The sequence below is a fragment of the Ranitomeya variabilis genome, chromosome 7 (assembly GCF_051348905.1).
Source record: "Ranitomeya variabilis isolate aRanVar5 chromosome 7, aRanVar5.hap1, whole genome shotgun sequence".
Taxonomy (NCBI): domain Eukaryota; kingdom Metazoa; phylum Chordata; class Amphibia; order Anura; family Dendrobatidae; genus Ranitomeya; species Ranitomeya variabilis.
In genome coordinates, this window is record NC_135238.1 from 212,893,633 (window position 1) to 212,918,740 (window position 25,108).

Genomic DNA, 25,108 nt, shown 5'->3' on the forward strand with positions numbered 1-25,108 from the left:
CGGATTACTTCTGATGGTAAAAATGCTGGGGCCACGTACCACACCTTAGCTCCTGAATCCACCCTCAGTCTGTACCTTTTCCCCACTCAGGGAAGAGGGGAGTAGTAGTTTATTGTATTACACTAATCAGACTAACAAGGTAGAGCGAACAGGGATAAAGGAAAATAGCAATCATACAAATATACTCACACAAACAACAGAAGTATACACCGCAGAATGGAGGATGAGGTAAAACCAAAGTAGGAGAAAAAGGGGAATTAGCACACACCCAAAACCTAGCAACAGTCAAAGATAAATCTACCAAACACCTTCTCAAATAACAACCACCAACCAACATCCTCGAGCCATGCAGCATCAGCGAACTCTGACAATGAGTGCTTGCCAGGGCCCAGGTTATAAAGGAGATGGGAGTGTTGAATAGTGAACAGCTGAGCCTTAATGCAGGAAAGTTTCCAGGAGTTCTCAGCTGAGCAGAATAACCCCTGCACTGATAAAACAAACCTGCACCATTTTATAGGAAGGTGAAGTGCTTCTAATCAGTGCAGGAGTAGGAGAAATCAGACGCTGCAGTCTTCTGTCTCCTCTCTGTCGTGGTAAACCCGTGTCACATCATCACTGTCCGCATTGGGGCTCATGATCTAAACTCCATATTTGTATGTCTTTGGAGTGTGGGACAAAACCGGAGTACAGTGTGAGACATGTAATAACTGACAGTCTGCTCTCCTGATCTACATGTCTCATACTGGTAACATCCCCTTTCCTTTAAAATATGCTCGGGAGGCCAATTTTCAGGGAGACCTATGTCCGGCCCATAGATCTTAACAGCTCCTTTACATATTAAGAAAAACGTTGATGTCTCTGGAATAAGACATCGGATAGCAGATATCAGTGTATCATTTTATTCAACTTTGTATGACCTGCATGCTCATATAGACGGCTTAGGAGTGGTGATCCTACTGACAGATGCCCTTTAAATATATTGTCCATGGGTGTGCCTAATTTGGACCTTAGATATTCAATGTACCCCCCTAAGTACATGGATCTGCTCAGAGCTCAAGAAAGTGGTTTGGGTTCTTTGCATAGCAGAACCTGCAGCATATGTCACTGAGAAGAACCACTTGTTATACACTTGTTTCTTTAGCTTTCTTAAATACAGTTTCTTAAGTATAAACGTGAATAAATATGATGCGTCTTCCTATATACAAGTTAATTCTAAAACCGTTAAATAATTTTCTCTCCGAGCAAAAAAATGTTGATATTGTAGGGAGCAGTATACATAACTCATAATGTTGTTTTTCTGTTTTCATGTCTGCAGACGAATACACGTTCCATATGCAGTTTGTTCCCTTGCAGTTGACAGGAACAAAACTCCTGCCACCCAGATGGCCAGTGCCTACATTTTATAGCATCGTTTTTTTTTTACATAGCCAACCCTAATATTTCACTTTCTGATGGTTAGCAGATGGGCCTTTTCACCACCTTTACTGATGGACAGTCACATGAAAAAAAGAGCAATATGGAACATTTAATTAATTGCCACTAATAGTAAAATTGAACAAATGCCAGATATAAAATTATTTCTATTGGTGTTAGTCTGAGATGATACCCGAGAATGAAGGCTTGATACTGAAGATTATTTTTCTTGAATTTTTTTTTTTCCTAAGCACAGAGATTGAACTCTTAAGAAGTCATACAAGTTTGTAATAGTGTCTGTACAGAAGACGCTCAAGCGGAAAAAAAATATCTCTCCATGTTCTGCTTCACCTGCTGCTGTAGATTTTATCATCTGATACGTTATGTTCTTAAATTATTGTCTTGCGAATGGAAAATCAGACGCTTTAAAACATATTTTCCAAACCTTTTTTATTTTTTCATTTCTTTCCTGCCTGTTTACCTAAGTATAAAAAAGTTGCAAAATATATTTCATAATAATTTACTCTTCCTGCATTTAAATGATTTATAATGTAAATGTGGCAAAAGAAATTACTACTGATGAACGAGCATGCTCGGATAAGGAACTATCTAAGTATTTTCAAGTCCTAACTGAGTATTTTCGGTGTCCTTGAAAAAAAAATGCTTGAGTCTCCGCGGCTGCATGTCTATCTCACAGCTGTTTGACAGCCGCCACACATGCCGGGATTGCCTACATCGAACAGCCGCGAGACATGCAGCCGTGGCGACTGAGATTTTTTTCAAGTACGCCAAAAATTCTCAATTAGGACACGCACATACTCGGTTAACACCTTATCGAGCATGCTCGTTCATCAGTAGAAATGACCCAAATTATACAAAATTAATAATTGATGCTAATTTATTCTGACACATTGCACAGAGACTGATATATTTTATTTTATTATTTTATTTTATTATACTTTTTTTCCCATGTAGTTAGAGTTATTGCTGCCCTGAGATGCTAATGGATGTAACATGGTGTGGGTTATTCCATTTGTTGCCCACTGACAAAGACATGAACAGTCTATAATTTTAAAGGTAGGCTAATTTTAACATTGTGAGATAGAATATCAAAAATAAAATCAAGAAAATCACATTGCATAAATTATATACAGTACATTTATTTGCATTTTGTAGTGTGAAATAAGTATTTGATCCCCTACCAACCATTAAGAGTTCTATCTCCTATAGACAAGTTAGACGCCCTTAATCAGCTCTGCATTAAAGACAGCTGTCTTACATAGTCACCTTTATAAAAGACTCCTGTCCACAGACTCAACTAGTCAGTCAGACTAACCTCTACAACATGGGCAAGACCAAAGAGCTTTATAAGGATGTCAGGGATTAGATCATAGACCTGCACAAAGCTGGAATTGGCTACAAAACCATATGTAAGACACTGGGTGAGAAGGAGACAACTATGCAATAGTAAGAAAATGGAAGAAATACAAAATGACTGTCAATTGATCTCATCATCAACTACAAAAAACATCTGACTGCTGTGTTTGCCAACAAGGGTTTTTCCACCCAGTATTAAGTCTTGTTTGCCAGAGGGATCAAATACTTATTTCTCACTGCCAAATGCAAATTATATAATTTATACAATGTGATTTTCTGATTTTGTTTCTGATATTTTATGTCTCGATGTTAAAATGAACCTACCCTTAAAATTATAGACTGTTCATATTTTTGTCAGTGGGCAAACGTACAAAACCTGGAAGGGATCAAATACTTATTTCCCCCACTGTATAGTGCATGACACACAGAATCTTGTTACAGAAACTTGCTATTAGGGAGTTTACAGGGCAATGCTTGCCTGAAAGAGTATCCCCTCACCACAATGCTTCTATTAACTCTTTCTTTTTAAACCAACCATTATAGAATCATACACTAAATATAGTAGACTTTATGTGATAGTGACTTTTTTCTAGTTGAAAAAGAAAGAGTAAAAGATATTGTGGAACTGTTTGTCCATAATTGTAATTGAAGCTGATTGTACTAAAGGCATAGGTGACAGTTACACATTAGAGGGTGGGACATTGACTCACAGGTGGTACGGGAGCATCTTTGGTGTTCCGAACAGTGGACAAATATGTGATAGAAATAATAATATGAATAATAATGTTTCTTTATGAAGACTGTAATGAGTTTGACTAAAATATACATAATGTATTCCAAGGCCCTGCGAAGAGAGAAGATGGCCTCCGCACATTTACGTTTGAAGATGTGTTCAACAGTACATTTTACACCCAACAATATTATCATACATGGATTTCAGGTAAAAAGTAGTTTTACTATCGTTAGCTATTGTCTATGTTTGCTGTCTGTGTGTCTGTCTGTCCACTATCGCCTCTTGTTCTCTATTCTGAGAACGGTTCAGTGTTAGAGCCGAAACGTTGCATACCTTGCACATGGAATAAATATGTTTCTACGTTTTATTAAAGGATGTTCTGTCTCCATTTTGCTGCTTATATTGTGGGGTTTAATTGCCAGTGGATATGGAGGTTTGCACCCACATTGGTAGATTGGTGCTGCTTTGGTGTTTTGGAATATTGCAGTATTGGGTGCAAACCCCCGGACAATGAGCTGAGGTCTACTATATAAAGAAGAGTGGGGGTTCTCTATGGACCCAAATTGGGTCCCATCAGGAGCGTAATGATCACAGGATGCGACTGCGACGTCTGCTTCCCATGACAGTGATGTCTACCTGTGCGGGAACACCGAAGTCGGCTGCCGGCCTCTGCTCCGGCTATAGAGGAGGATGCTGCACGTTTTGGGAGCGGGGGAAGGTAAGAAAAAACACTTGTTTCTTTTTAAAATGTGCTGGAGAAAAATGGAAGTGGCCCAGGATAGGGGACATTTTTACTGGAAAGGGCCTGGATGGAACATTATTACTGGAAGTTGCCCAGAATTGAGGACATTATTATAGGAAGGGGCCCAGGATGGGGGAGATTGTTAAATAAAGGGCCCAGGACGTTGGACATTAGTACATGATGGGGAAAATTATACCAGGAAATGGCCCAAGATGGGGGAAATTTTACCAGGATGGGGCCCAGGACGGGGTACATTATTATGTGATGGCAAACATTATAGTGGCCCAGGATGGTGGACATTCCTGGAAGGGGCCCATGATGAGGGACATTATTCCGGTAAAGGGCCCAGGATGATGGACATTATTCTGGGAAAGGGCCAAGGTCGGGGACATTATTCATGGAAAGGGTCATCTGACCAACCTTCCTGTAGGTGGGGGCCCAGGTCCAAATTTAGCATTGGGGCCAAGAGGATTCTAGTTATGTCACCTACCTATCTACCTATCTATCTATCTCTCTATCTATCTATCTATCTATCTATCTATCTATCTATCTATCATCTATCCATCTATCTATATCTCCGTCTGCAACATGTTGTTATCTATCTATGGCTCATATAAAGTAAGTGAAGACAACAGGAGAGATTATTGAGATCTTAGTAAAATGTAAACTGTTATCTTTTATAATCCTGGATTATGTTCAAATTTATTTTTGCAGATTTCTGACAATAACAGATGTTCAGTTTGATAAACTAGGTGCTAATAAATAGATGAACATGCCCTTCCAGAAGTATCTCTCCAGTTATTAATCTACATTATAGACATTTCCTAAGTAAATACATATGTTTTAGTGCAGTTAGCACATGTGGTAATTTACCTGGCATGGAGCCAAACTAAGACTTTACATCTGTTCTTGAGGCTGAAGATAAATATTGGATATTGCGACCAAACCTTTACATAATAATTGAAGCAGTTTGGGAATGTTCCCTCTCTTGCTCACGTTTTGGACATTCCGTTTTGGGATTTTCTCCAGTAAAGAGCATTTTTATCATGCTGTTAATAGCTACCCTAATGAGAACAAATCTCCAAAAATTCATTATTTATATAGATATTAATAGATATTTTTACAGGACCCAGTTTACGACAATGCAAAGGACAAGCAGCAGGTGCAGCTTCTAGTGGAATTCCTGAAAATATGGTATCCGACTATACAGTAGAAATGCCAGCTTACGGTGGTTGGCACCAGCCTCATTCCAGCCAGACATTGGAATATAAAATACACTGGTCAAAAAAATAAAGGGAACACTTAAACAACAGACTATAACTCCAAGTATATCAAACTTCTGTGAAATCAAACTGTCCACTTAGGAAGCAACACAGATTCACAATCAATTTCACACGCTGTTGTGCAAATGGAACAGACAACAGATGGAAATTATTGGCAATTATCAAGACACACTCAATAAATGAGTGGTTCTGCAGGTGGGGACTACAGACCACATCTCAGTACCAATGCTTTCTGGCTGATGTTTTGGTCACTTTTGAATGTTGGTTGTGCTTTCACACTCGTGGTAGCATGAGACGGACTTTACAACCCACACAAGTGGCTCAGGTAGTGCAGCTCATCCAGGATGGCACATCTATGTGAGCTGTGGCAAGAAGGTTTGCTGTGTCTGTCAGCGTAGTGTCCAGAGGCTGGAGGCGCTACCAGGAGACAGACCTGTACACCAGGAGACATGGAGGGGGCCATAGGAGGGCAACAACCCAGCAGCAGGACTGCTACATCAGCCTTTGTGCAAGGAGGAACAGGAGGAGCACTGCCAGAGCCCTTCAAAATGACCTCCAGCAGGCCACAAATGTGCATGTGTCTGCACAAACAGTTAGAAACCGACTCCATGAGGATGGTCTGAGTACCCGACGCCCACAGATGGGGGTTGTGCTCACAGCCCAACACTGTGCAGAACGCTTGACATTTGCCACAGAACACCAGGATTGGTATATTCACCACTGGCGCCCTGTGCTCTTCACAGATGAAAGCAGGTTCACACTGAACACATGTGACATACGTGACAAAGTCTGGAGACGCCGTGGAGAGTGATCTACTGCCTGCAACATCCTTGAGCATGAACAGTTTGGCAATGGGTCAGTATGGTGTGGGGTGGCATTTCTTTGGAGGGCCGCACATCCCTCCATGTGCTCGCCAGAGGTAGCCTGACTGCCATTAGGTACCGAGATGAAATCCTCAGACCCCTTGTGAGACCATATGCTGGTGCGGTTGGCCCTGAGTTCCTCCTAATGCAGGACAATGCCAGACCTCATGTGGCTGGAGTGTGTCAACAGTTCCTGCAAGATGAAGGCATTGAAACTATGGACTGGCCCACCCGTTCTCCAGACCTGAATCCGATTGATCACATCTGGGACATCATGTCTCGCACCATCCACCAATGTCACGTTGCACCACAGACTGTCCAGGAGTTGGCTGATGCTTTAGTCCAGGTCTGGGAGGAGATCTCTCAGGAGACCATCTGCCACCTCATCAGGAGCATGCCCAGGCATTGTAGGGAGATCATACAGGCATGTGGAGGCCACACACACTACTGAGCATCATTTCCTTGTCTTGAGGCATTTCCACTGAAGTTGGATCGGCCTGTAACTTCATTTTCCACTTTGATTTTGAGCATCATTCCAACTCCAGACCTCCGTGGGATATTTGTTGTGATTTTCGTTGATCATTTTTAGGTTTTATTGTTCTCAACACATTCAACTATGCAATGAATAAAGATTTATAACTGGAATATTTCATTCAGTGATATCTAGGATGTGGTATTTTAGTGTTCCCTTTATTTTTTTAGCAGTGAATATAGGCTAGTGGAGGCTTTCTTTTAAAATGGTTTTCTTGTCATCATACATGGGTAAAATTGCATAGTGCTTTTAAAAAGAAGCAAATTTACAATTGAATTTACATCTTATTAAAAACAATCTCCATTCTCAAAACTGGAGGAATTTTTAATTCCATTGTGTACTTCTCATTGCATAGGTTATACCAGTCACCACTAGAGTTTATCAGCAGTGGTCAGTTTCTGAGACAAGGAAAACAGTGCATGTAACCTCTTTGTTATGCAGTTTGCAAGCCTTGCTCTGAAGCTGCCTGGAGATGGCTCTGTGCTCCTCTGATGCTGCAAAGACTAAGTTACCTCTGCTTGCAGTATGGAAGAGTGAACGTTTTGGACCAGCAGCTTACCAATGCAGACTTGGGTTGCCCAGGGAGATACCTGGAATGCCGATGACTTAGTCGGACTGGTTGAAAGGTATCAGGGAGTCAACGATTCCTAGGGAAGACAACCCACTCCATACTGGGGATCCCATCAGAGGGTGGAGGCTTAGAATTTACTGAATTACTGTAGGCTGGGTTTCTGTGTTGTTTGTGATGCAGGTGCGGAGATCTCGATTGCTTGGATGAGAAATGGGTTGGCCCTAAAGAAGTCTCACCAACTCCAGGGTCTGACGGGTTTTACTTCTGTCTAATGAGGAAAGACGAGGAAGTTGTATCCACTGAGGCAAACATTTCTGAGATGGGGGTGACCAGAGAAAACTTTGGGTCCCCCCAACATAGGGCCCTAACTCTAAAAGAAGCGTTCTGTAAGGTAATCATTATAAACAAGACTCGGGGGCTGACACCAGGTTTCCCTATTTCATGTTGAATGGGGACCTATTTTACTGGGTTACTAAGCTGAGGGAGGAGATAGTGGAGCAATTGTTGGTTCCAGGACCCTATAGACAGAGGGTGTTGAACATGGCCCATTCACATGTCTTGGGTGGCTACCTGGGGATGGACAAAATTCAAGAACAGGTCATGCAGTAGTTCTATTGGCCCAGATGTCACAGGGAAATCCTAAAGTATTGCAAGTCCTGTCCCACCTGCCAGTTAACCGCTTCCACCTCTCACTTCCAAAATTCTCTCGTGCCGCTACTCATCAAGGCAGGGCAAGAGAGGGACCCCTTTGAAACTCTATTTTTGCTGGTTAAGCCAGAAGGAGGCATTGAGGATGTAACAATAGCCGAAACACTGTAGAAGGCCCAAAAACAGTAATGTCGGGAATTGCTGCAGCAGAACCAGGACCTGTTCTCAGATTTTCCGGGGTATACAGATGTTATAGAACAAGAGGTTCTGACAGAACCCCATGTGCAGATAAATTCTAAACCCTACCAAATTCCAGAGGCCAGCCGAGAACAGATCTCCAATGAAGTAAAGCGTATGCTGACTCTTGGGGTCATTGAGGAATCTAAGAGCAGGTGGTCTAGCCCGACTGTCTTTGGTCCAAAAACCAATGGAGAATGGAGATTCTGCATTGATTATGGGAAGCTGAATGAAGTCTCCAACTTCATTGTATATCCGATGCTGCGTGTCGATAAGCTGATCGAAAGACTTGGGCTGGCAAGGTACATACCGTAGCTACCTTGGATCTAACAAAGGGATACTGGCAAATCCCCATATCACAAGAAGCCAAGGAAAAGATTGCTTTCTGTAAGCCCGACAGATGCTTCCAATATGTCCAGATGCCATTTGAACTGCAGGGAGCTCTGGCCCCCTTCCAGAGGGCCATGGACCGGATCCTTGCACCCCATAAGAATTACACTGCCCATACCTGGACGATACCATCGGGAAAGGTGGGTACTCTTTGAAACCAAAAAAATGTGCCATGGGGAAGGAAGAGGCCAAATATCTTGCATATGTAGTAGGTAAAGGCAAAATCAAACCACAGATCAATAAGATGGACGCAATCCAGATTTGGCTGAAACCAAAGAGCAAGTTAGGGCCTTTCTAGGAATCGTGGAGTACTAGAGGAAGTTCATTCATTCCAAACTTTGCCATGTTGGCTGCACCCCTGACCGACCTCCTTAAGTGGACAAAATCTGTCATGGCCAAATGGACGTCGCAGGCGGAGATGGCCTTTCAAGAACTGAAAGTGGCTCTGTGTGAGCAGCTAGTCCCCAACTTAAAGAAGGAATTTGTACTCCAAACGGACTCCTCAGAAGTTGATTCAGGAGCCATTCCTTCTCAAGAGATACACAAAGTGGAGCATCCTGTTCTATATAGGAGCATCCTGTGGCTGTTAGACACATAGTGGATGGGAGATAATCCGAAAGTAATGCTTTAGTGCATATAGGTCTAAAAGGGGTTAATCGGCTATGACAGGTTGATTATGAGCCGCTGAATGGCTGCACACCATATCTCCACCCCTGGGTGTGATTCACTGGGTAAATTGAAAGATGTTTGTCTCACACATTGCTGGGTGTATGGAGGTTGCAGATCTCCTGGAGTGTGGACTAAGAAGCTGGACTCTAAGGGTATGTGCACACGTTGCGGATTTCTTGCAGAAAATTCCTGAAGAAAACCGGAAATTTTCTGCAAGAAATCCGCATTTTTTTTTTTGCGTTTTTTTTCCGTTTTTTTCGCGTTTTTTTTAGCATTCTGCAAGCGTAATTAGCTTGCAGAATGCTAAAGTTTTCCCTGCGATCTGTAGCATCGCTTGGAAAACTGACTGACAGGTTGGTCACACTTGTCAAACATAGCGTTTGACAAGTGTGACCAACTTTTTACTATAGATGCAGCCTATGCAGCATCTATAGTAAAAGATAGAATGTTTAAAAATAATAAAAAAAATAAAAAAATGCTTATACTCACCCAGACATCTCACCGGCGTCCGTTCCGTATAGCTGGTCTGTGCGCACAGGACCTCCCGTGACGTCACGGTCACGTGAGCGGTCACATGACCGCTCACGACCAATCACAGGACAGTGACGTCATTCGGCGAGGTCCTTCAGCGCACACCAGGTACAGAAACCGAACGGCAGCGTGCGAGGAGGCGGCAAGACATCGAGGGTGAGTATAGGACTGTTTATTATTTTATTTCTTATTTTTTGACCACTTATATGGTGCCCAGTGCGTGGAGGAGAGTCTCCTCTCCTCCACCCTGGGTACCAACCGCATATAATCTGCTTACTTCCCGCATGGTGTGCACAGCCCCGTGCGGGAAGTAAGCAGATCAATGGTCCCCTAGGTGTGCGGAATCCCTGCAATTCCGCATTTTTAATGAACATGTTGCTTTTTTTTCCGCTATGCGATTTTTTCGCGGAAAAAATCGCAACATTTGCACCAAAAATGCGGAATACCCTGTAAATAATAGGAGGCTTATGTAAGCGTTTTTTTTCGCGTTTTTATCACGTTTTTATAGCGAAAAAACGCGAAAAAAACGCTAACAATCCTGAGCGTGTGCACATGGCCTAAAGCCAGACCAGCTTCTATCTTTCTGTATGTCTGTCTGTCTGTCTACTTATCTACTATCTCTTCTATTTCTCTATTCGCAGAAAGGCTCAGTATTAGAGCCAAAATGTAGCTTTCTTTGCACATGGAATAAATAAATAAGTTTTATTGAATGACATGCTGCCTTAATTCTTGATACTTTTATTGTGGGGTCACCAATCACAATAATGCAGCCCATGTGAACTGAGCAGTTATGGCCCCCATATACATGTGATGAAAGTCATCTGAAGAAGCCAATATTGGCTGGAATGTGCAACCATCTGATGTGCATGGGGGCCTCCCAACTCTCTCTCAACAGATGATGTCACTGAGAAAAGGATCGTTTTTTGGAATTCCAAAGCCAGATTCTTTTGTTTTTTGGAATTATACACTGTTGGCAGAGGACTCTGGCATTGGCTTTCTCCTCTCTCCCCGATGAAACACATGAGCGCCCATTTCATAGAGTAATATGCTTCAGGACAGTCTAAGCTCAGGGCTAGGAGATACTCCATGGAACTACTCCATCACTATAAACATGCATGCCGGCCCAAATATACCTGTTATTTCAATGTAGAAAAAGAAAGAGGTGAAGTGTCTGGCGGCTGTTTTCTCCAGTTGGGTATAAAGGAAATGGTATGGTAAAATACTACGTGCACTATCCTTCTTTTCCTAACATCTGATGTAGCAGGAGAGTCAAGAGACCCCTAACACATTAGATAGAAGTCTGATTCTTCCAAAACTATGATATGTATGACCAGCTTTATGTATCTGCTATATGGAAAAAATATTCTGTAAATTACTCATGGATAGTGTCTGCGCACTTTTCAAGGTGAGGAGCTACATAAGAAATTATTTTTTTTTTTAAAGAAAACGTTGAAATTGCATTTGGTGATCAGTAATTGAATTCTTTAAATATGTGGAATTCCTTCAGCACCACATTTTGATAAACATTTTGTAATAGTCTATATTCTCTAGGTAAATGGACGCAGCACCCCCTCCTAATCCCTCTGCTCTATACATACAAAGTTCACATTCAGGACCAATGAGATCACAATAAATCATTAATGATACTTTACAGAAATCATTTCAGCATCAGAATTTGCAAACTTTAATTTCTATAGTAGTTATCTGCAAAAGCCTAAAATAAAAAAATAAACTGCATGTAAACAATACCAAAACTCAATTCGAGCTACCACAGTCCCTCTGGTTAGCAGGATCAAGGAGGTTCCCTAATTTCACCCTTTGACTGTACAATGATCAATCCATCATAGTGTCAGAGATGATTGGCGAAGTAACAGGGGCAGTTGACACATACCCAAATAGGCGCCGAGCGATGATATAAGAAGTCTATCTGCATTCATTGATTTTCATGTAACAATAATCACGATGAAGGTGTAATCAAATGTTAATTTCCTCTCCTGCGTACACATAATATATACAGTGGCGTAACTAGAGTCTGATAGACCCCGGCACAAGGTTGATTCCCTCCTCAGCATGTTGATCAGATGTATGGGCCCTTGTAGCATTCTAAATCCTATAAGATCAAACAGGTTGCACCCCTTCCCATTATGTAGTAACTAGATGGTGGCCCGATTCTAATGCATCAGGTATTCTAGAATATGTATGACAGAACTTATTTGGTAAACGTAAACGTAGCATATAACAGCCCACGTAGCATATAGCACAGCCCATGTAGCATATAGCACAGCCACACAGTATATAACACAGCCACATAGCATATAGCACAGCCACGTAGCATATAAAAGCCCACGTAGTATATAGCACAGCCACGTAGTATATAACACAGCCACATAGTATATAGCACAGCCACATAGTATATAGCACAGTCATGTAGTATATAGCACAGCCACGTAGCATATAACACAGCCCACATAGCATATAGTACAGCCACGTAATATACAACATAGCCACACAGTATGTAGCACAGCCACGTAGCATATAACGGCCCACATAGTATATAGCACAGCCACGTAGTATATAACACAGCCACGTAGTATATAGCACAGCCACGTAGTATATAGCACAGCCACGTAGCATATATCACAGCCACGTAGTATATAGTGCAGCCATGTAGCATATAACACAGCGACATAGCATATAGCACAGCCACGTAGCATATAACAGCCCACGTAGTATATAGCACAGCCACGAAGTATATAACACAGCCACGTAGTATATAGCACAGCCACGTACTATATGGCACAGCCACGTAGCATATAGCACAGCCACGTAGTATATAGCACAGCAATGTAGCATATAGCACAGCCACGTAGTATATAACATAGCCCATGTAGCATATAACAGCCCAAGTAGTATATAGCACAGCCACAGAGCATATAGCACAGCCACGTAGCATATAGCACAGCCACATAGCATATAAAAGCCCACATAGTATATAACACAGCCACGTAGCATATAACACAGCCCACATAGCATATAGCACAGCCACGTAGTATATAGCACAGCCATGTATTATCTAACACAGCCCACATAGCATATAACACAGCCCACGTAGTATGTAACACAGCCCACGTATATAGTACAGTCCACATAGTATATAATACAATCCACATAGTATATAGTACAGTTGACGTAGTATATAACAGCCATGTAGTATATAGCACAGTCGACGTAGTATATAGCACAATCCACATAGTATATAGTACAGTCCACATAGTATATAAAACAGACACATAGTATATAGCACAGTCCACGTGGTATAAAGCACAATGCGTGTAGTATATAGTACAGTCCATGTAGTATATAGCACAGCCACATAGTATATAGCACAGCCATGTAGTATATAGCACAGGCACAGCCCATGTAGTGTATAGCAAAGCCACGTAGTATATAGCAGCCACATAGTATATAACACAGCCCACATAGTATATAGCACAGTCCACGTAGTATATAGCACAGTCCATGTAGTATATAGCACAATCCACGTAGTATATAGTACAGTCCACGTAGTATATAGCACAGTCCACGTAGTATATAGCACAATCCAGGTAGTATATAGTACAGTCCATGTAGTATATAGCACAGTCCACGTAGTATATAGCACAATCCACATATTATATGGCACAGTGCACGTAGTATATAGCACAGCCACATAGTATATAGCACAGCCATGTAGTATATAGCACAGGCACAGCCCACGTAGTGTATAGCACAGTCACATAGTATATAGCAGCCACGTAGTATATAGCACAGCCCTTGTAGTATATAGCAGTGTGGGCACCATATCCCTGTTAAAAAAATAATTAAATAAAAAATAGTTATATACTCACCTTCCGGCGGCCTCCGGATCCAGCCAAGGAGTTAGCGATGCTCTCGCCAGGTCCATTCCCAGTGATGCTTTGTGGCAATAACCCGTGATGACGTAGCAGTCTCGCGTGATCCTACATCATCTGGGGTCATTTCGCAAAGCATTACTGGGAACAGAGCTGCCGAGAGCATCGTGAGGATGGGGAAGGCTTCGGGGGCCGCCGGAAGGTGAGAATAGCACAATTTTTTATTTTTTTATTATTTTTAAAATTATATCTTTTTACTATTGATGCTGCATAGGCAACATCAATAGTAAAGCCTGTCGCTGATTGGTCACGGCCGGCTGGGTGCGACCAATCAGCGACGCGGGATTTCCGTTACAGACAAACAGACAAACAGACGGAAATGGACCCTAGACAATTATATATATAGATGTCCCTTACCTTGGGCTCCATCCTGGTATATATGTCCCCCATCCTGGGTCTATACTAGTATATATGTCCTCCATCCTGGCCCCATCCTGGTATACAGCTCTGGCAAAAATTAAGAGACCACTGCAAAATGTTGAGTTTGTCTGATTTTTCTCTTTATAGGTATATTTTTGAGTAAAATGTCAATTGTTCTTTCATTCTATGAACGTCTGACATGTCTCCAAATTTCCAAGCAATACATTTTGTATTTTTTTTCCGAAAAGGAGAAATGGTCAAAATAAAAACAAACAACCCAGTGCTTTCAGACCTCAAATAATGCAAAAAAAACAAGTTCATAATCATTTTGAAACAACAATACTAATGTTTTAACTCAAGAAGAGTTCAGAAATCAATATTTTGTGGAATAACCATGATTTTTAATCCCAGCTTTCATGTGTCTTGGCATGCTTTCCACCAGTCTTTCACACTGCTTCTGGCACAAAAATGTAACCAGTTCTTCTTTGTTTGATGGCTTGTGACTATCCATCATCCTCTTGATTACATTCAGGAGGTTTTCAGTGGGGTTCAGGTCTGGAGATCGGGCTGCCCGTGACAGGGTTTTGATGTGGTGGTCTCTTAATTTTTGCCAGAGCTGTATATGCATATGGCCTCCATGCTGGTATATATATAGAACCATAGAATCATTGAATGGTAGAGTTGGAAGGGACCTTCTGGGTCATCTGGTCCAACCCCCCTGCTCAAAACCTCATCCTGGCCCCATCCTGCTTTATACACATGTCCTCCATCATGGTATAAGTGATCCCCTTCCTTGCCCCATCCTGGTATATATATCGCCCATCCTCGTATATATATATCTCTCCAATCCAGGTATGTATGTTCCCCATCTTGGTATATATCTCCCATCCTGCCGCTGTTCCTTAATGCATAGAAAACAAAATGATTCTACTCACCTCCCCTCCGCTCCCCCGCGGCCCCGTGTTCTCTTTTGAATCCGGCTGCTGACTTCAGCATGCAAGTGACGGGAGCGCATCGTGTGACTGCCATGTGCCACAGTCACGTGCACGCCACCATCAGCTGCTCTTCTGATCGTCTGGCCACTTGTATTGCAGTGCACGGACCTAGTGTCTGTCGGTCCCTCACCCGCATGGGCCCTGTCGTGATCGCGACCTCTGCGACCACGATCATTATGCCCCTGTATATATTTATGTATTGTATATATGTTTTATGCCTGGATTAAATGAGCATTTTATTGTTTGATTGCTGGGCATGTTAACACTGCACAATTACAGAATTTTAGTGCTCGTATGAATAATTCTCTTATGACGATCATCCTGTGTAAAATGTATTTTTATAAAAATGACTGTTTCTTTTAAAACCACAACAATCCGCATAGTCCAATAGAAATACGGAAGGTTTGGGCTTTATGTCCATAACATGGACTTGAAAATTAAACCATATTATCCAGGTAAGAATCAGCGATGCTATGTGTTTTATGCCTGTGCATGTAATCGCTGTGTGTGTGTACACCTCTATTGGCTATAGAAGAAAATGTAAAAGCTGTATTTTGTTTATGTTTTTATTATAAAATTGACCTTGTGTTTTATACAGAAAATGAATATATTCACAGAAATGAAGATGGAAATGTCCTAGTTTTTAATATGGACACCGGTAGGACATCCACAATTTTGAAGAATACAACATTTGTAAGTACCAAGCCAATATACGGATTAATGGATTACTGTTCACTTCAATTTTCTATCTATCTATCTATCTATCTATCTATCTATCTATCTATCTATCTATCTATCTATCTATCTATCTATCTATCTATCTATCTATATCATATTTAGATACAGATGCTTCTCACAAAATTAGAATGTCATCAAAAATGTATTTCAGTTCTTCAATACAAAAAGTGAAACTCATTATATAGAGTCATTACAAACAGAGTGATCTATTTCAAGTGTTTATTTCTGTTAATGTTGATGATTATGGCTTGCAGCCAATGAAAACCCAAAAGTCATTATCTCAGTAAATTACAATACTTTATAATAAGAGCTTGAAAAAAATGATTTTAAAATCCGAAATGTTGTCCTACTGAAATGTATGTTCAGTAAATGCACTCAATACTTGGTCGGGGCTCCTTTTGCATCAACTACTACATCAATGCGGCGTGGCATGGAGGCGATCGGCCCGTGGCACTGCTGAGGTGTTATGGAAGCCCAGGTTGCTTTGCTAGCAGCCTTGTCTGCATTGTTGGGTCTGGTGTCTCTTTTTGACTTGGCTGTAAGCCATAATCATCAACATTAACAGAAATAAACACTTGAAATAGATCACTCTGTTTGTAATGACTCTATATAATATATGAGTTTCACTTTTTTGTAATGAAGAAATGAAATCAATTAACTTTTTGCTGATATTCTAATTTTGTGAGATGCACCTGCTCTTTTTCTAATCTTTGTCATATCTATCAGTCTTTATATTTCTATGTACAAGCCAGAAAGATAGATACATAAATAGATATCTATATAAATAGATGCATAGATAGAAAGATACATAGATGATAGATATATGATAATTAGACTAATTAGACAGACAGATGAATAGTACCTATCTGTGACAAAAAACCCACAAATGAGTTATTTCTCATTTTCATCTTTTTACAGGATGACGTGAACGCTACAAATTATTTCATATCTCCAGATAGAAAATTTGCTGCCCTCGAAAGCAACTACAAAAAAGTAATTTTATTGTTTCAATTCAATGTCACTCAGGATTACAGATATAGAGAATATTGTTCAGTATCCATGTATAGAAATGTCCAAGTACTTTTTTTAAAAAAAATCTGGTAATATTGCTATTATTGTAGTAAGTGCATATAAATACGTTTTTTTTCCCCCATTGATGGCAAATATTTGATTCAGACTTCAGGGTTTGATTGAAACCTGTAACTCTAGTTACACACTAGTTGCACATTCTATGACTTTATAGTCTTCTTGCGGGTTCAGCTATCAGAGGGCTTGCTGTAGTTTAGGTGTTTTATTGAGTGACAGGAGTGTTCGCATACCCCTGCTAATGTCATCATCGGTTATGTCAAAAAAGCAGTTGAGGAAAACTGTACAACAACTAAAAAAATGAAATATTGCTAAGCATTTTTGCAAAGAAAGAAAACAACTATTTACTCACCTGAACTGTCACTTCCATATTTTCATTGGCCATTCTCTTTCTAACATAAAACATGACATGCAGGAAGCGGGGTTGTACAAAAATTGGCAAAGACCAGGCTGTCATTAGCAGTGAAGGTGATTAAAGTACAGTATTCTTTTTTATTTTACCCTACTCACAAGGGCAAATCTACATCAAAATCTGCAGAATTCAGGGCAGAGTCACAGTTCACTGCTGTAATTGTCCCTGCACAGTTCTGCTCCATGTGAACATATCCTTAAAGGGGTTGCCTGCTACTATGTGTGTGTATATATGTATATTGGCCATGATTGTGCGTATGGCCAGAATATATCGTATATATATACAGGTGCTTTTCACAAAAAATTAGAATATCGTCAAAAAAAAAATTATTTCAGTTCAGTTTATGTCAGTAAATTAGAATAATTTAGAACACCAGCTTGAAAAATGATCTAAAAATCTGAAATGTCGGCCTACTGAAATGTATGTTCAGTAAATGCACTCCATACTTGGTCGGGGCTCCTTTTGCATCAATTACTGCATCAATGCGGCGTGGCATGGAGGCGATCAGCCTGTGGCACTGCTGAGGGGTTATGGAAGCCCAGGTTGCTTTGATAGCAGCCTTCAGCTCATTTGCATTGTTGGGTCTGGTGTCTCTCATCTTCCTCTTGACAATATCCCATAGATTCTCTCTGGGGTTAAGGTCAGGCGAGTTTGCTGGCCAATCAAGCACGATACTGTTGTTTTTAAACCAGGTATTGGTATTTTTGGCAGTGTGGACACCATCCTGATAGCTCTTATCTGAACTTGCTCCAGTTTTTCAATAACATTTTAAAAATATGGTGCCCAGAACTGGACCGAATATTCCAGATGAGGTCTGACTAAGGAGGCATAGAGGGGGATAATAATTTCTAGACTCTATACTTCTCTTAATACATCCTAGATTTGTGTTTGGCTTTTTTCCTGTTGCATCACACTGTTGACTCATGTGCAGTCTGTGATCTGTTAGTATACCCAAGTCTTTTTCACACATAGAATCATGATGTCTTTCCTGCATGGCATTGTTTTAATACATGGCTGAACGCACATGATCAGGAAACTGTCAAAATTTCTGCTTTCATTGAGATGATCATACTTGCTGATTAACAATTACTCAAGGGCATTTGATTAGCAGCTCCTCACTGCTACTTACCATCTTAATTTCTATGCAAACTGTAAGGATGTACTTAATTTGTCACACATTAATTTTGCATTTTTGGCTTAGTTTTAGGGTGTTTTTTCTGAAGTTTGAGACAGTCTAGAACCAGAATTTTTTAAAATTATATCCTAATATGTAAAACCATAGAATTTAGAGGAGTGCTTAGTTTTTCTCATGATTGTATGTTGCTCTGAGAAATAAAACAAAATAATTCCACATAAAAGTAGAAAAAGGTAGCATGAGCTCATCACAATGTGTCTCAAATAGGTCTGTAATGCATTTTATGAGAGGAGTAACTTCTGGCCCACAATGGAGTCTCTTTAAGCTCAGTTTAGGTGGAGTCTCTTTAAAATGTTTAGCCAAAGATGTTCTCTGCTAATGTCATTTAAGTGTGTCGTTATTAGAAAACCATTTGTACAGATGCCAGGGCTAAGAGTAATTTAGCAAACAATTTATGTGACAAATACAATGTAACGCTAAGCCAACCAGGTGGGAAATTAACCAAAGCTTTCCATACTTCTTCCAGTTTCACCATTTTTGATGACTACATGTTTTATTTTAAAATTAGGAAATGATGGAAGTTGAGACCAAAACCCTTACCTTCAGCAGCAATGTCAAAATCCAACAAGTTTGTTCTTTTTCCCCTCTAACATCTGACATTACTGAAGAGTCAGGAGACTCACATGTCCATTAGATCATCATCCAATCCTGCCAAAATCTTCTAGGCTTACAACTTTTATCCAGTGTGTGTGGCCAACTTTAGAATGTTCTGTTAAAGATTTCCAAAAACCAAAAACTCACAAAAGAGAAGAGAGTTAGTGTTTCTTGAGAGTGCCACAGCCTATATTTCCCAAATTTTGTAAGTAGTCCAAACTCACGGACTCCATTAACGTGATCATGTATCACTCACTTAGTCTCCGACTGCTCAAATTAACTGAACCCAGGTCATTATAGGCTTCTATAGTGGTTAATATTTAGTCTAGCCTAACTTCCAAAAGCCTGGTTGTAGCCAGTGTAATACGGACACTTAAATGTGGCTGCATCATGACTGTTCAAATGCAGTTTTACAGGTCTAAAGATCATCTATGGTTGGATTACTCCTTCAAATGTAAATCCATTTTATACAGACATGCTGAGATAAGTTACAAATTAATGTGACTTGCTACAAGTGTATTTCCAATCAAAATTTTGCCAAAATTATGGTTGACTTTGTATAAAACATAGCGCAAGCACACAGAGTGGAGTCATAATTTAGAACAAAGAGGGAAAGGTGTCCAGCCACAGATCTATTGGTGAATAATTATTTAAAAACAAAAATCTTTAATGTAGAACATGGTTAAAATTATGGTAAAAAAACATTAGTCTAGAAAAAAGGCAAGTGACCCGGGCAACTCATGGCCTTAGGCGTTTTAACCCGACTGGTTCACACTCTGAGCTAAGATTAAGAACCAGTTGGTTTGAATCAGGTAAGGCCATGAGTTACTTGCCTTTTTTCTAAACTAATGTTTTTTACCATAATTTTAACTAAGATTTTTGTTTTTAAATAATTATTTACCGATGGATCTGTTGCTGGATACCGTTCCCTCTTTGATTCTGCTCGTTTGTTGCTAACACGAACTTCTTTCCGTGCATAGCCATTGGATTCTACTTCTTTTTTTACAATTTTTTTTGTTTTTCATAATTTAGAACAGTATTTGTAGCTTGATTTCTCCAGAATAGCTACTATAGAGAAGTTCTCCATTCTGGCTCAAAGAAGGTTGTCAACAAAAGTGCACACTCTCTTTGATATCTACATGACCTAACATAGGCCCTCTTCATGAGGCAATCCTTTTGAGATCTCCTCCCAGGTGTCTGACTTTTGTGGAGGGGAAGGGGTGGGAGATCATCCCTGTCTAATGTAAAAATTAATTTTAGCTGCAGGTTTAAAGAAGGTGTTTAATGTTTTATATTGAAGACCTACCATTAGGATAGATCGGTGGGGGGCCGGTCAATTGCATAGGAGTTGAGTTATTAAACAGTACGAGACTGTGCTGTTCTGCTCCCTACACTGTTTATATCCAGTCGCTGATAGAGCTGATTACAGCTGATCGGTGGGGCTGCTGATTGTCAGATCCCCACCGATCTTATACTGATGACCTATCTCACGGATAGATCATCAATATCAAACTTGTGGACAACTCCTTCAAACTATATATTCAGCAAACTAGATTTTACAAATTTGGCTTTGATCTCACAGTAGGATCTAAAATCAAAACTAATTAATGATTGTAGTAAAACGCACAACAATGTATGATTTTTCTCTTTATATTCTGGAAATCAATTATCTTTGAAGTAACAATAATAATCATGTTTCCTGCTAATGTCTTTTCAGCAATGGAGATACTCTTACACAGCAACATACAACATTTACGATATAGAGAATGGGTCAGAATTGATTTTATTTTTTTACTGGAAATATTTCATAATACATTGTATATATATATATCTGTCAGTGATACCATTTTTTTGTATCTATTTTACAGAGTATTTATAAAAGCAAATGAACTACCTCATAACATTCAGCACATATCTTGGTCACCAGTTGGCCACAAATTGGTAAGTAGAATTTTAAAGTGGGATAATATGAAAATGTATCCTGTACCAGTTGGTGACTTGAATTGTTTGAGTATCGTAGTTGTTTTTTATTACTTTTCCCTGTTTTCACATATAAAGCTCCATGGAATAAATGGTGCTATAATAATAAATTCCAAAATTTGTTAAGAGAAAAAAATAGGGCCATTTTTCGATACCCGTAGCATCTCCATTTTCCGTGATCTAGGGTTGGGCGATGGCTTATTTTTTGTGTGCCGTGCTGATGTTTTCAATAATGCCATTTTGGTGCAGATACGATCTTTTGATCGCCCTTTATTGCATTTTAATGCAATTTTGCGGCTACCAAAAACAGTAATTCTGGCGTTTTGACTTTTTTTCTGGTTACACCTCTTAGCGGTTGGATTAATTCTTTTTTTATATTGATAGTTCGGATGATTCTGAATGCGGCGAAACCAAATATGTGTATGTTTGATTTTTTAAATTACTTTATTTTGAATGGGGGGAAAGGGGGTGATTTGAACTTTTATATTTTTTTCTTTTTTAATATTTTTTAAAACATTTTTTTTTCTTTTTGCATGCATCAATAGTCTCCATGGAAGACTAGAAGCTGCACTTGTCCGATCGGCTCTACTACACACAGACAATGATCAGCTCGCCTATATGTAGCAGAAATGCTCACTTGCTATGAGCGCCGACCACCGGGCGGTGCTCATAGCAATCTGGGTTGTCATGCTAACCCATCGGTGACCCACAATCATGTGATGGGATCACCAATGGGATTTCCGGCGGGCTTGCCAGAAGCGCGAGTTAAATGCCGCTGTCACTAGTTAACAGCCACTGGTGGATCTCGATTCCACCCGTGGCTGTTGTGAGCACATGTCAGCTGTATATATCAGCTGTCATGTGCCCGGAAAGGTGCGGGCTCAGTGTCGGAGCCTGCACCAAGCAGGGGGAGTCTGAAATCAGTGTACTATTATGCCCGATGTCGGAAAGGGGTTAATTTTTTTTATTCTGTTACAGAATATTAATTTTCATTTAATGTAATTTAAAAAAAAGTATATATATTTTCTCTTTTTTATTATTTTTAGGTGTATGTTCTGGATAATAATATTTATTTAAGACATGAACCCGGACAATCATCCAATCAATTAACCAATGATGGGAAAGAAAATGAAATATTTAATGGAATTCCAGATTGGGTCTATGAAGGTAAGTCATCTATTTTATTCTTGATAGGAGCCTGATTTGGATAGGATTTACATATTGGTTAGCACTCTCTCCCGACTCCCCCATACACAGGAATTTGACCAAGCGCTCCTTTGTTCTCTATGAAAGCCTGACTCCTCTGCCGGTGACTTATCTCCTGGGGGTTTGGTCCTTGGAAATCTAACAGCCCATTCCTTCTCTCCCTCGACATCATCTGTCTGGCGAGAGCCAGAAGATCCCCATAGACATTGGGCTGTCGGCTGATCCCGGCGATATTGGGATCTATTTAGTGGTAAAATCGTTTCATTATCTGAGACCACTAATGAGAAGTGTGCATAGGTCATTTATCCATCCTGTTGTTTTTCCTGCTCCTAGCTGGAGTCCATAACATGATTGCCAACTTGACTTTTTATTTCTTCTGGACAGCGTATCCAAAAATTATTATTATTATTTATTGTTATAGCGCCATTTATTCCATGGCGCTTTACATGTAAGGAGGGGTATACATAATAAAAACAAGTACAATAATCTTAAACAATGCAAGTCATAACTGGTACAGGAGGGGAGAGGACCCTGCCCGCGAAGGCTCACAATCTACAAGGGATGGGTGAGAATGCAGTAGGCGAGGATAGAGCTGGTCATGCAGCGGTTTGGTTGATTGGTGGTTACTGCAGGTTGTAGGCTTGTCGGAAGAGGTGGGTCTTCAGGTTCTTTTTGAAGGTTTCGATGGTAGGCGAGAGTCTGATGTGTTGTGGTAGAGGGTTCCAGAGTAGGGGTGATGCGCGAGAGAAATCTTGTATACGATTGTGGGAAGAGGAGATAAGAGGGGAGTAGAGAAGGAGATCTTGTGAGGATCGGAGGTTGCGTGTAGGTAAGTACCGGGAGACGATGTCACAGATGTATGGAGGAGACAGGGTGTGGATGGCTTTGTATGTCATGGTTAGGGTTTTGTACTCGAGTCTCTGGGTAGTGGGGAGACAGTGAAGGGATTGACAGAGTGGAGAGGCCGGGGAATAGCGGGGGGACAGGTGGATTAATCGGGCAGCTGAGTTTAGAATAGATTGGAGGGGTGCGAGAGTGTTAGAGGGGAGGCCACAGAGCAGGAGGTTGCAGTAGTCAAGGCGAGAGATGATGAGGGCATGGACTAGGGTTTTTGCAGATTCTTGGTTGAGGAATGTACGGATGTCGGCAGGAAGTGGAAAGGGCTTGGATATGTGGTTTGAAGGAGAGATCAGCGTCAAGGATTACCCCGAGGCAGCGAGCTTGTGGGACTGGGGAGAGTGGGCAGCCATTTACTGTAATGGATAGGTTCGTTGGGGGGGTCGCGTGAGATGGGGACATACAATATTTTTGATGAACACATTGGGAAACCGTAATAAATCATTATGACCATAAATGTCTACAGAGCCTAATTGTGATATAATAATAATAATAATAATCTTTATTTTTATATAGCACTAACATATTCCGCAGCACTTTACAGACGTTATTATTGCTGTCCCGATGGGGCTCACACTCTAAATTCCCTATCAGTATGTCTTTAGAATGTGGGAGGAAACCGGAGTGCCCAGGATATGAAGACATCAGCTGCATTCATTGTAAATTGTAAAATCATGATATTTACAGTCATAATAACCTGTAAAAGTTTCTTCAGCTTCAAAAAAATCATAGACGCTTTATATTTTTTTAATGGATGTGGGAAAAAAAAGCCCTCTTTTTATGTACTGCCCTGGAAGTTTTGAATGATTGGCAATCCAGGTCCATAAGTCCCATACAAGTGTTTGATGGAGAAGTGTGATCATCACGCACATATACTACTGCCCCACTCAAAAAGAGGCTCCTCTATTCTCAAAATCAGTGGGGGTCCTAATTGTCAGACGTCCGCAATTATACAATTAGCATTTTGTGATAGGTGTTCACCCCTTTTATCCTATTTTCTTTATTTTAGAGGAAATGCTGGGTTCGAAGTACGCTATCTGGTGGTCTCCAAATAGCAAGTTTATTGCCTTTGTCCAGTTTAATGATAACGATGTCCCTCTAATAGAATATTCTCTCTATGGTGAAGACCAATATCCAAAAACTGTCAAAATACCATATCCAAAGGTAACTATTCTATATATATGAAGAGCATTATTTTTGAGATCTGTGATATACAATATAATAAAGTCAATTTTAACTTCTAATCGATTTTCTCAGTGCGTGACTTTAGAAATTCTAGTACAGTGGTAAAAAAAAAATGAATAATTAGTTCAGGTACACAGGGGATCGTGTTAGTAATAGAACTATTGATTAAGATCTCATCTGATAACATTCATAAAGCTATTTTTCTCTCAAATTATTCAGAAATCTCAAAAGTTTTCCAACTAAGTCTGCCAAGGATAAAGCTGGTAATGCACAACCAATATCTAACATATGATATATGTCTTTGTCCTCAGATACACATGCACTTTCAGATGAACTGAAATATTGTTCTCAATGGGGAGAGTGGCGTACGCCATTACTAGACACCTATAGCAGCTTCTCAACTCCACAACACAGAAATTACTTTTTTCTGATTTCTTTTCTAAACTATATGAGTGCCCTAATAAAGTAAATTGAAGACGTGGAGGGAGATGCAGCTGCAGGTTTTCAGTGTTTTATAGAGA

At 40.3% G+C, this 25,108-nt stretch overlaps 1 protein-coding gene across 1 annotated transcript in view; it reads left to right on the forward strand.

Annotated features, from left to right (window-relative positions):
* The window catches only part of FAP (fibroblast activation protein alpha), a 114,250-nt gene that overhangs the window by 19,711 nt on the left and 69,431 nt on the right, over positions 1–25,108 (forward strand). The window contains exons 3-9 of the mRNA XM_077272828.1: positions 3,632–3,730; positions 15,893–15,987; positions 16,951–17,025; positions 21,037–21,089; positions 21,188–21,260; positions 22,346–22,466; positions 24,412–24,566. Of these exons, the coding sequence (XP_077128943.1) occupies positions 3,632–3,730; positions 15,893–15,987; positions 16,951–17,025; positions 21,037–21,089; positions 21,188–21,260; positions 22,346–22,466; positions 24,412–24,566 (671 nt within the window). The remainder of the gene's footprint in view (positions 1–3,631; positions 3,731–15,892; positions 15,988–16,950; positions 17,026–21,036; positions 21,090–21,187; positions 21,261–22,345; positions 22,467–24,411; positions 24,567–25,108) is intronic.